Source organism: Lolium rigidum, chromosome 2, assembly GCF_022539505.1.
Source record: "Lolium rigidum isolate FL_2022 chromosome 2, APGP_CSIRO_Lrig_0.1, whole genome shotgun sequence".
Taxonomy (NCBI): Eukaryota; Viridiplantae; Streptophyta; class Magnoliopsida; order Poales; family Poaceae; genus Lolium; species Lolium rigidum.
In genome coordinates, this window is record NC_061509.1 from 187,181,315 (window position 1) to 187,193,520 (window position 12,206).

Here is a 12,206-nt window from a genome sequence, read left to right on the forward strand (position 1 = left end):
GTTTAAACATGCTACTTATGCGAGCAAGGAGATTCTTTCTAAGTTTTAGGTTTCAACGTTTTTGCCTTTCTTGCTTACAACTGGCTGACCTGTGCCATGCATAATATATAAGTAATTAAATATACTCTATGGTAGTATGCTTGTAGTGTGGAGTTTGTTCAAATGATGAGAGTACAAGACCTAAGGTTTACAATGTTTGGTTATCTAATCTGTTCTCTTTGGTAACATATCCATCTTGCATCCTAATGGTTCTTCTATTTGGGCCTTTATATCTTTTGTAACAAGTGTCTTCTTTTCTTCTTGAGAATGACATTCGCCTGCTTGTTTTAGGATTATGTTCTGTTAAACTATCAATTCTGTAGATTTCTTCATTGTTGTTACAACATCTGACAATTATACTTTAAAAAGCCCAACATTCCAGTTCATTCTTCAGAGTTCTATTCTTTTTCCCAGAAACGTTGCTTGGTAGGGTTTGTAGATAGATTGTCTTTCTTAGTGAGTCACAGACTCGCCTGATAGATGTTGGACAACTTTGTAACACTTCTAATCTATAATAATCGTTTGTTTGACTCAGTATCATATTATGCCCTTGCTTCTTGCAGTGCAGAAGTACTGGATAAACACTTGTCTATGGTCCAAAGTGATCATGAACAGAAATCCCAGATATTGGAACGGAGAATAAAAGATGATGCAGCTGTTGAAGAAGCTAAAAGACGGGAGCAATCAATGAAGGATGAAAAAATAAAGCAGGAAAGGACCCGGCAAGAAGCAGAGGTTTGTTTGCTCAGATTTGTTATTAAGTAGGTCTCTTCTTGTACACATGGTTTGTTAATTTTGGTCCTTAGCCCGTTTCTGTAAAATTTGGTGCGGAGTGGGTTTGTTTGTTCCATCTAATTTTCTGTTAACTTTTCCTCCAGTCACGTCATTCTGCTTTTTCCTCAGGTGTTCACTACCAAGTGTTATTTCAGGAAAACATTTCTTCGCTTTAATGCTAGTCAGTTAAATGCCTGCGTGGTTAACCTGAAACTTCATGAACGATGATGCAGGCCAGGCAGAAGGCAGCTGCAAAATTAGCAGCTGAAGCACAAAAAGCAGCATATGAGGCTGCTAAAAAGGAAGCTGCAGAAAAGGAAGCTGCTAAATCGAGGGCAGAAGTAGTTTCCACATCTGGCCAAAATTCTCAGAACAGTATTGAAATCAAATCAGAATTACCAGGTGCGTCTCACTTCTGTAGAACTGATTTCTAAAACAGAGTCAATTCGCACACAACAATTTCTATCCTCTTCCCCCATTTCAAGAAGCTGTGGAATAAGTTCAAAATAATTCATGGATGTTCATCAAGAGTTCAAGACATAGCATGTAGACTTGCAAAATCTGGTACAAGAATAGCAAACTAGTACAAGGCCGAGTAGTTAATAGTATGCTATCAACGCAATTTTTTGTGTGTATGGTGCAGGGAGTCATACTTTGAACCAGATTTTTGAAGTGTACATGTACTGTTCAGCATCCATGTGTTCGTTTCCAAATATTCCATAAAGGGGATATAGGGTGCGAATCAACCTGGCTGGAGATACAGTTTATTTTTTTGGTTTAAAAAAAAGAGATAAACATTTTTGGACAAGTTATTTCTTATTATTGTTCAGAATTTACGAAATTGTCACTGTGGAATCTTGTAATATGAAAATTTGAGTAAATACGCCCGCAGTACAGCAACTTGGCTTGTGGCACTTTCGTCCAACATCATGCGAAATGCTTGTTCAGTATCCTTGAATTGCAGGAGCACTTATGGTCCAAGCGATGCCATTGCGCTGTATTACTGCCGATGTGGCCATCTCACATGAAAGGTGTGCGAGCGAGACTAGGGATTTTGGAGCTGACTCTAGAAAATTAGGGATTTGGAGGAGAGTCTGGGAGGTTTAAGGAGTCAGGCTAGCGGAGCGGTCATGCGCGCGTGTGCAACTTTAATCCCACGAGCCAGGTCGGCGCTATACGCCGCTGTTGTGTCGTTTGGAGTTTGGACCTTATGTTCTCCTGCAAGCCAAGTTCAATGTTCTGAAGGAGCGTTTTCTGAGATGTTGGACTAAAGTGCTCCCACAAGCCAAGTTGTTGCACTGAGGTCTTTATTTACTCTTATTAAAATTCTGTGTGCTGGATTCTAGGAGTCATGCTAAGGATATTGTAGTTCTTTCATGAAACACATATTGTGCACTTTAAGCACACAACCATTAATATAATGTAAATAAAACTCTAGTATCTGCAACTTCATGCATTCACAACTCAACAATAACTTATCAAGTATTGCTACCTATCCTAGTCGTTGGTTCTCAACTACATTGCTATGGCCCCATTCTTAATAGAAAAGGGGGGCCAAGTGTTTTCCCTCGTACGAGGAAAAAATAAGTTTATCTGTTGTATCTTGATTTATGAGGATTACTGTTAATGAATTAATTGTCATATTTATACCAGGGATCAAAGTCTATGCCAATAGTTCTGCATTAAAAGCGGAATCGCGGGGGCGTGCATTACATGACCAAGTGCCATCAAACATTTACCTCAGCAAGGTATTATTTTCTTTGAAGGATAAATGTCTTCAGTTGCAATTTGGAACAACTTGCTGCAAGCCTGCAACTGGTTGATTTAACAATTCTGATATGTTGACCCTTTCCCAGCTTCCATTGTACTGCTATATGTTAGCCGCCCTTAACCTATATGTAGCATACTGCTTACCTGTATATCTGTATTTGACTAATACCATGTTATATTGTGCAGGATTACAGCCGATATGACCGACAAATTGGAAAGTCTATTAGTAAACTTATGCCTACTACAGACAGTGTCAAGTGAGTAATTACCATGACATTAACTATAAGTTAATGTTTATCTGGCATGGTCCAGTAGCTTGCAGCATTCGATTACTCAAGTTATGGACGCATGCTTTTAAGTATCTGTTGCTGTCAGTTTTACCAGCAGACTGCAAGGCTATTATTTCTAATTTATTGTTAACTTATCCTCTTTTTTCTCGATTGGATGTGCATGATAAATACAAATACTAGTTAGTTACCTTTTGTTCATACCAATTGCTGTTCAGTTCAATATTTCATCTGAGCTCTTATTTAACTTGAATCCTTACTTAATTGTTCCTTGTAGAGCCAGGGCTAGTGAACTTATTAAAGCTTTAGATGGACAAGAATGCCCTCGCCCAATTGCTTGTCGTTTATTCGCAGACAAGGTAGCTACTTTATTTCTGTAACCTCATTTTTAGAAGAATTTCATGATCTATGCCCGGTACATCAAACTAGTCTAAGGCCTTACAGCATGATCATGCGTGCATGGCAATTGGCTGGATTAGTTCTATGTATGTACGGGTAGAGTTACACACAGTGAGAGCTTAAACACTTGCTTTGTGAAATGTTAATCATTAGCAAATCCTGGTTTTCTTGTTTGCGCAATATGTACTTTTGCTGGTGCCATGATGGTGGCACCTTTTGTCTTGGGAGAAACATGGTATTACTAATTGATTTGTTGTATTTACATAGTCTTCGTATTACAGTCTAGATGATGTGTTTTCTGGTAGCTGCTATTTTTTGTTCTGAACACACTTAGGCACACATGTATTAAATTGAAACTGCCATTCATTTTAGTCCTTAACGATGTAACTATATCTCCTGGGTGGAACATTAGCAAATATAATATGCACATGTACACATTTTTAGACAGATAAATATGTCTTAGGGAAGATACAGCGGCACATCACCTGTTGTATTCAGAACCCTCCTATACTACTACCATGCTATTTGCTATGCAGCGTTTGGAGAAACGTTGTTGCTGACTGGTGCTGGACTGATCAGTACAGGGTTTGTAGGCTATTATTCTGATTGAGCATCTAAAAACTCTCTAATTGCATTTCCAAATAAAATGTGTGTATTAGTACCTTCCTTCAATCATTTGAATATGGAACATCTCAAGAAAAAAATGCACAAGAAAGTGAACAAATCTTCGAGGCAGAAACCACCTGCTTTATAGGTGTCAACATTCATCATTCCGTTTTGACGTAACTAACTTCTTAATAATAATAAAAAAGGGCGTACCCAGTGCTGGGGAAGGGTATTTCTAGGCAGACTCAGGGATAAATTCTTAAGTTTCCAAGTCCTGAAATGGCATATGCATTTTCTTCTTCTTTGCATCACGGTGTTAACTGCATAAGTTATGTGCATGGTGAGGTTACTTTTATAGGAAAGATATAGGCCAGATTAGGGTTACAGATTAGTATCCGTTGGATTAGGTTCCTTGAGGACTAAATAAGCTTCCCTATATAGTGGGGGCGTTTAGCATACCCATCTATGATCTAGCAATTGATTTAGTAAACTAGTCTTTCCCTAGTTATGTTGATGATCTAATGCTCATAACATCATCACAAAATTCTTATAGCCAGTGCCCCTTAAATACTGATGAAATTGTCTGCAATTTTCATTTCACTTCCATTTACAATGTTGTATATTCTAGACCACAACCGTGAAGGTTTTTTTTAGGGAACATGGAGTTATGAATCGAGATGAATCCCATCAACTCAGATTATGTACATTCTAATGTTTCGCTTGATATTAACATGCTCTATTGTATTGCTTATGGTACACATTGTAAAAAGATAGCCTTTTTCAGTAGTGTGATTTTATGAGCCTACACAGTTATACAAGTAACAGAGAAAGTGTGGATGATAACATTCAGTTACTTTACAAGGTATTTTACTACTAATTGGTAATATGATCTTAAGGGTTCCCTGTTCTTGATTTGAAATTTTTTGGTCTATTTCTATACTAGAGTTTAGATTCCTATGTGTTGGTTCATTTTCTGACATACTGAGCTTCTACATAATATTGTACACATCAATAATTTACCTGTTTTTTTTGCAGATGATTTCAATAGTGAAGAGTCGAAATCCAAAGGACAAAACCTTTGGAAATTTGGCCTTTGCGTGTGGATATGTCATGCTGCTAGTCACTAACCAGGTATCTTTTTTTATTTGTTCTGCAGAGTAATGCCGATTAGTCATTACTGAGTGAATTGATGCCTAGAATTTGCTATTTAGTTTGTGTTAATTCAGTGCTAACAGTGCTGTATATTTGAACAAAGCCGAGAATTCTGTTACTTTCTGGTAACATAGTTCTTTCTTGCAAGTCAGGTGCATATAACATATCTTTGACACCCTGGAAGGCAGAAGTGTGTATGTTGCATTCTTGGTTACCAGGACTTATGTGTGTGATACTCAAAATAGTCTCTGGTGGAAATATACTTTGCTTACATGACATATCAGCTTGTGTTGAACTAAAGTCTGACAACAATAAATTTCTATGTAATTTAATGCCGAGTTTAAAAGGTCACTTTGAGCAGCTCAGATATAGAAGTGCCACTTGGTGTTGATAAACACATGGCCACTGTAGATGTTCTGTCAGGATATATGCTGTCATTTGTCTGTCTGAAAAGCAATTTTGCACCCTCATGTTGCTATGAAGATGCGCCCTTTCCTATGGCTTCGGACGCTTGCAGTCTTCACTGTGGCGCTAGTATGATGATAATCAATCATTTACATATCCCGCGCTTAACTCATCTTCCAACGCAGTTTGATAACAAGTACAAAGAAAATACAGTCCATTGTTTTGTCATGTGACACATGTGTATGCACAGGTACCAGATGCAATGGATTATCTCCTAGCCGAGTTCCACAAAGTTTGCATGTACACAGTTCCCAAGCATCTGCATGCTTTGAATGTAAGTCTGCATGTCACTGAACTTTTCAGCATTGTTGCGCTTTCTTATCTTATTTGGGGTAGCGAAATCTGAAATTGTTTATGTTTTGGTGTTGCCATATCTTGGACTATGTGAGTAAAAGATATTTCCCCCGTTCCAAAATGTCAGCCTTTAGCTTTCTCAAAAGGCCGATTAAAACAGCTAATTTAGCTTTCTAAAAAGGCTTACATTTTGGAACGGACATAGCCTGGTGGTTGGGATGGGCTGATGCATCCCCGCCCGCCCAGGTTTGAGTCTCCGCCCTCACAATTTGGTGTCGTATACACAGTCACTTCTATTAAAATCACAGCGCTTTGGGTTTCTTCCCCTTTAAAGCCAAACAATTTTTTTTCAACTGTGAATGCACCTGGTTTTATGGTTCGTAAATATGTACTATTCTTATATTAGTTTTGTCTAATGCATTTGGATTATCTCATGATATGTACTTGTTTAGGCACAAGCACGGAACACAGATTACTTTAGGCTTATTGGCTACCAGGAGGAAGATGGAAAACTTCAGAGCACTGAGGCATATTTGGTAAATGTTGCTGCATACGTCAAGCTTTATGCTGCCATGATTCAGGTGTGTACAGTCCTTGTCTAGATATCACCAGTTTTCTAAAAACAGCAATTAAGTCTAATTAGTCGTTGGTGGTAGATGTGTATTCAATGTTCTGCCTTCTCCCTATTAATTGACCGTTTTCCTGTTAAGCAGCCCATTAGTTTAAATTCCAGCACAGTAATGCACGTAATGTAAAATACAAATTATGGTTTGCCATGGTGTGTGCAATGCACGTGGTGAGTTACTCCCTCAGATCCATAATAATTGTTGGGGCCCCTGACACTTATTATGGATTGGAAGGAGTTATTGCATACCATGTTTTATGATAATCACATTATCAAACTTGTTTTGCAATAGAAGAGAAATATGACCGCATAACTTTGTCTGCAGACAGAAATCAAGGGTGTGCGGCATCCACATGGCTTAGCTGAGGGATGGAAATGGCTTGCAATGTTCCTCAATTCTCTCCCAGCCATCACAGCCACTGCTTGTGCCCTTCATGCTTTCCTCAAGGTAGAAATCTGCACCAGGACTTTTGTGCTTTTGTGTTTGACTGTCTGTTGATGCACACATTACCTAACCAGGATTCTGCTCTTTTTAGACGGCTGGGTTTGCGCTTCACAAGAAATATGGATCCCAATTCATGAAAATTCTGGATGTCATATCACGGCAGTTCATGCCAGCTTTGAAAGAACAAGGCTCGAAAGTTCAGGCAGAGGCTATCAGTAATCTACAAAATTATCTGGATGACAAAAAATATCTAGAGGAGCCAGAAGGGCAGTACCTTGCCCAGCAGCTGCTATCAAAAGGGTACATGTGAAGATCAACACTGGATCGGCATGGAGCTATCAGCTATGGTATATGGGCTGGCCACTTGGTCGTTCATGATTAGCAGCAGCAGTTTCTAACTGGTTCGCCATGTGCTCAGAGAGGCAGTAGTATTCCGTCGAGGGAGTGTGCTGCACGGTTATAACTATGGAGAAGCCCAGGACCGTCTTGAAGATGAAGACTGTTTTAGATAGCCTTCATGTATGATCTTGAAAGATAATTTTTGATATCACGGGTTTCTTATATTTTATGTGGCACATGTGATCTTGAACATGAATTAGGATAAGTGGAAGGTCATGCCATTTGTTGTATTGCATGTGTGTACCGTGAGGGCAAATGTTCCCTCAGTTTGAAGTCAACGTCATTCCGAATGTAATTCCTTTTTTTGCGAAAAAAAATCTGAATTTAATTCAGCTGCGTTGAACAAATTATTGTTTGTATTCCCTCCGTTCCCACGAAAGTTGTCTGAGATTTGTCAAACTTTGGATATAAAGCTAACATCAAACACTTTACAAATGTCTTGTATTGCTTATGGATTCTTGTTAGTAGTAGTAGCAGAAGCAGCCAGGATGTTGAGTGCGGCTCTCAAGCTTGTTTCAGACTTGAGTGCATGCGTCTGTTTCAGGCCTGAGCATCATCAGTCCAGTTCCCTAGTCCCCACAATGTCTGCAGTTGCCCACTCCCTTAGCCAATTGCAGAGCCGAGTTGGAGATGCGGATAAAGGTACGGCTAAAAAAGCCTAAAACCTCCTGCCTGCGAGTCTGTCTGAAAGGAGGAGAGCAAGAAAATGGCAGCGCCACCTCTCAGCCTCGCAGGCCGCGTCGCCGGCGCATCCTCCCCGGCCGCCGCGGCACATTCTTCCTCCCGTTCCCGTCACTTGTGTCCTCGCCTGCTCCCTTCAAAGGTGCGTGGATATTTTTCGCTTGGTCACTCCCCAATTCCCTGTGCTGCTCTTATTGCCCTGAACTGCTGGTGGTTGTGCTGTGCAGAGGTGGAGCGGGGTGGTGAGGATGGGGGCGGCAGTGGGAGGCGGGCAGGGGGGCGGGGAGGAGGAGGAGACGAGGCAGGCCAAGGAGATGGCCGCCGCCAGGAGGCGGTGGGAGACGCTGGTGAGCTCTCTTCACCTCTCTTACTCCCTCTCTTGTGGCTTCCTGGCCAAACATCCTCTAAATCTACAGTTATCTCGGAACAACAGTGATATTTTTAGCTCAAGTTCTGTTGTTTGGATTCGGCATCCATAATCTGCGTGATGAATTTCTGAATGCTCGACTGCTGTTATTTTTGTATGGCTCTGGAATTCTCTGCCTGAAGATCAGGGAGCAGAAAATCAAGACCCTTACACCGAGGGAAGCTGGCTACACGTTCAAGCTGACAGACAAGGTCCTTCTGGATGTTAGGCCCTCAAATGAGCGCCAAAAGGTTCGTCTTTCTTCAACAAAAGCTACCCTTAGTGTTAGGGAACTGTGGATGGTCATGGTCATATCTTTTCTGCCCTTTGATCATATCGCAGGCCTGGGTGAAAGGCTCTACCTGGATTCCTGTATTCGATGTGGATACGTCGTCTGATGTGAATGGCCTCAGCAAGAAAGCATTCAGCTTTGTGATGGGTATGCCAAACAAACTTCAGTTTACCATCTGCAGCCAAATTCTGTTGTGGCACTGACTGTTGGTCGGGCTGTCTTGTAGATGTTTTTGGGCTATAGTTGTTTCATCATATTAGTTGGCATATGAGATACAACATGGAATTTATTTTATGTGTAGAGAATCCGGACTGGAGACTAAGCTAATGGTGCATCAAACACAACTACTAGATGTAGAACATGTCTTTTATTTCAACATGGATGCACTTTTTTTGTGATCTTTTAATTCTTAGATTACCATCGTTTTTAACTGAGACTTCAGGTGTGAATGAACTCTCATGATCTCATCCATCTTGCACAGGTGGCTGGTGGAGTGGCAGCTCAACAATGTCATTCAATAAGTATGCAACTTAAGTTAAACTTGTGGTTTGTATTTCGGAACCATTCGCTGAATTTTAGATCAAATTTCTAGGAACTTCGTACAACAGGTTCAGGAGAAGTTCCCAAAAGATACAGATATTATCCTAGTGTGCCAGAAGGGACTGAGGTAATTACTTGTTAGCTCACTTACTGAGTTACTGATGCTTGACTGTAATGCATGACACACTGATAGCACATATGTACATGTTTTCTCACCTGGCTTGCCTTTGGAGAAGTTACATTTATTTGTATGTTGTCCTTTATGAAGTAGTATTATCTTTTGGTTTCTGTCTTAGAACTCACCATGCAACAAGAAAGTTGTCTACCATTTTCCTGGGCATCAGCTTATACCAATCTTAAACTTAGCTTGTTGCCTTGATATCATGCTGCTTATACTCACAAGATGCTATTTGAGCAAGCCAGTGCTTTCAGTTCCAATAATTTATTCTATTGGTGCTACTGCTACATATTGTAGCGTCCATTGCGATCAAGATCTGGCCTAGAATTAGTGAGAGATTCTTCTGACATTTTTCATTGACTCTTGTGATTTCCCCAAAATTTGTCAGATCAATTGCTGCTTCCGAGCAACTTTACAATGCTGGTTTTGAAAATTTATTCTGGGTTCAAGGAGGGCTAGAAGCTGCTGAAGAGGAGGTAGGATATGACTCATCGCATCGCTGTAGCTGTTGCTTCGGAGTTATATTAAGTCCATGTCCCTTTTTAGGATTTCGAGCGGGAAGGTTCCCAGCCTTTCAAGCTTGCTGGTATTGGTGGCGTTTCTGAGTTTTTTGGGTAAGTTCCACGACCTCAACTATTTCACCTATGATAGTGTCAGTGTGATTGTGTTATTTTTATGACCAAAATGGTACCGAGCTATGAGCTTGCCACCAACCTAAATCATCAGCTATCATATTACATTACACAAAAAATATTACATTACACATGGATATAAGCATGGTATTGGGTTCCATAATTCTGAGATGAATGCAGATATTTTTCAGCATTCCACAAAAACATTTAACATTGCCCTCCAATAGTTAAATGGCACCCATCAGGGAACTGGTCCGAAATCTTACTTTGACAACATCATTTCAGCTGGACGGATCAGCAACGTGCACAGGCTGCAAAGGAAGGATGGAGCTATCGGCTGCTCTTCACGGGCCGATTGGTAATTCAATCTGAAAAATACACACACTGACACACACACACACATTGATATCGTTTTCGGCCAAAGATAGGTTTTAAATAGATTCTTCTTGTTGGAACTACAGGTTGGAGCAATCGTGCTAGCAGATGCTTTATTCGTCGGTGCACAAAGTATTGGCCCTCTGCTTCAGCAATTGCAGTCTCGTTAACAGATCGGTTTTTTCGCTAAAGGAAAATGTTGTGGTGTTCAAGCTAACATGGGTGGCTTGTCTTGAGAGACACCAAGCAACTGCAAAAAGGACACAATGGCAGCTGTTCCAGGCCTGTAATCACAGAGACTGAGTGTTTTTCATGCTTATAGATGTATCTAGTCATGAATGTAGAGCCTTATTTGGTATCTAGGAGTTACACAAATTCTGGCCACACAGGTTACTCTGAGGAGTATGAAATTTGGTGGAGTTTGCGAATCTCAAAATCTCATATGAAATCTTGAGCATCAAATAGGTCATGAAATTTAATAACGTTTGTGAGGGGCAACAATGTGGCAAACTGGCAATACATCCAAGTGGGGCAGGTGGTTTGCAAGGTGTGGCTCTAGAATTGGCTGATTGTCATGTTGTGTCGTTGGACGTCTGACTGGTAATCTTCGGCGACTTGCTACACTTTTTGAAGCTGAACTAGAAAACTTATGCTCTATTGCAAGTCTTCATTTGGCTTGCATCTCGGGGTGATTGTAGGGCCGCGGAGGCTCACGAGGCATGGGTTCAAGCATGCCCCAAAATGTGTGCTCTGCGATGACCAATCAAAGGCAACCATGGACAATCTCCTCACCTGCAGCCCCTGCTTGCACATCTTGTGACATGAGGTGCTATCGTGGATTCGATCGACTGGGTAAAACTTTGTGGATGACAAGAGGTCATCCACTACGCCTATGTCGCAATGAGGAACGAGACCCCTTCGACGATCATGGTGGTGATTTGGTGGTTGTGGAGCAACATAACACATCCACATTCGAAAACGCATAGCCCAACATTTCTAGCCCGCTCTACATAATTAGGGTTGATGCCTCGATGTTGGTGAAAATGAAGTCACGGGTTTTTGCGGTGTTTTTTTGTAGTAATGTCTAACACTTAGTGGTCTAGTGTTGTAATCACTGTTCAAAAAATCGTCCGATTCAACGATTAATCGCCCGATTAATCCCTATTCAGTGGTCATCGATTAGCCGATAAACTCATTTATCACTCGATTAACTCATTTATCTTCCGATTAATCGGCCAATTTGCCTATTAATCGCTAATCGTCAGCCGACCGAGTTAACCCCGATAAGCGATTTCTTCAACATTGGTTGTAATTACATGTGTGGACTCTATACGGCTTGTACATAATTTTCTTTTCTATCAATGCGGCAAGATACATTGGATTTTTTTAAGTTTTAGAGTAAATTCCAATTTTTACCCACAAACAATATTTTTGACACTAATTATCCCATTTAACAATTATTCATCCGTATTACCCCATTTAACGAAACCTTTGCCAGATTTCCTAAGATTTTGCAAATGTGCGTTCCAATTGGCACATTTTCTTGAGTTGGTTCCTGCACTTAGAAAAACTTGAACCCAACAATATGTTCATAACCTTCATGTTGTGGCAAATAATCACGATATCAACTATGTATCTATGTGTCAGTTTGCATATGTCTGCATATGTCTGAGTTGAACTAGATTCCTTCACATAATATCGTGTCTCTGCTTTTCCATATGTTATATCACGTGTCACATCATAATTTTGATACATAGCAAGAAACACAAAATAAGAAGTACTCCATTTGTACGCCAATCCCACCTAGCAGATTTCTCTCCACTTTTTATAAGGGGTAAAAAATGGAA

At 40.4% G+C, this 12,206-nt stretch overlaps 2 protein-coding genes across 2 annotated transcripts in view; both read left to right on the forward strand.

Annotated features, from left to right (window-relative positions):
• Positions 1-7,627, forward strand: part of LOC124690398 (mRNA export factor GLE1-like) — a 12,528-nt gene extending 4,901 nt beyond the window's left edge. Inside the window, exons 2-11 of the mRNA XM_047223787.1 lie at positions 520-774; positions 1,047-1,215; positions 2,467-2,561; positions 2,770-2,840; positions 3,148-3,229; positions 4,911-5,006; positions 5,683-5,766; positions 6,239-6,367; positions 6,737-6,859; positions 6,948-7,627. Of these exons, the coding sequence (XP_047079743.1) occupies positions 520-774; positions 1,047-1,215; positions 2,467-2,561; positions 2,770-2,840; positions 3,148-3,229; positions 4,911-5,006; positions 5,683-5,766; positions 6,239-6,367; positions 6,737-6,859; positions 6,948-7,166 (1,323 nt within the window). The 3' untranslated portion in view covers positions 7,167-7,627. The remainder of the gene's footprint in view (positions 1-519; positions 775-1,046; positions 1,216-2,466; positions 2,562-2,769; positions 2,841-3,147; positions 3,230-4,910; positions 5,007-5,682; positions 5,767-6,238; positions 6,368-6,736; positions 6,860-6,947) is intronic.
• A 319-nt stretch (positions 7,628-7,946) lies between these two features.
• Positions 7,947-10,787, forward strand: LOC124687847 (rhodanese-like domain-containing protein 11, chloroplastic). The gene is made up of 10 exons (XM_047221583.1): positions 7,947-8,078; positions 8,164-8,283; positions 8,486-8,593; positions 8,685-8,781; positions 9,116-9,155; positions 9,227-9,301; positions 9,741-9,828; positions 9,899-9,966; positions 10,270-10,342; positions 10,446-10,787. Exons 1-10 carry the CDS (start codon positions 7,962-7,964, stop codon positions 10,527-10,529), a joined length of 870 nt encoding a protein of 289 aa, XP_047077539.1. The 5' UTR covers positions 7,947-7,961; the 3' UTR covers positions 10,530-10,787.
• The last annotated feature ends 1,419 nt before the right edge of the window (positions 10,788-12,206 follow it).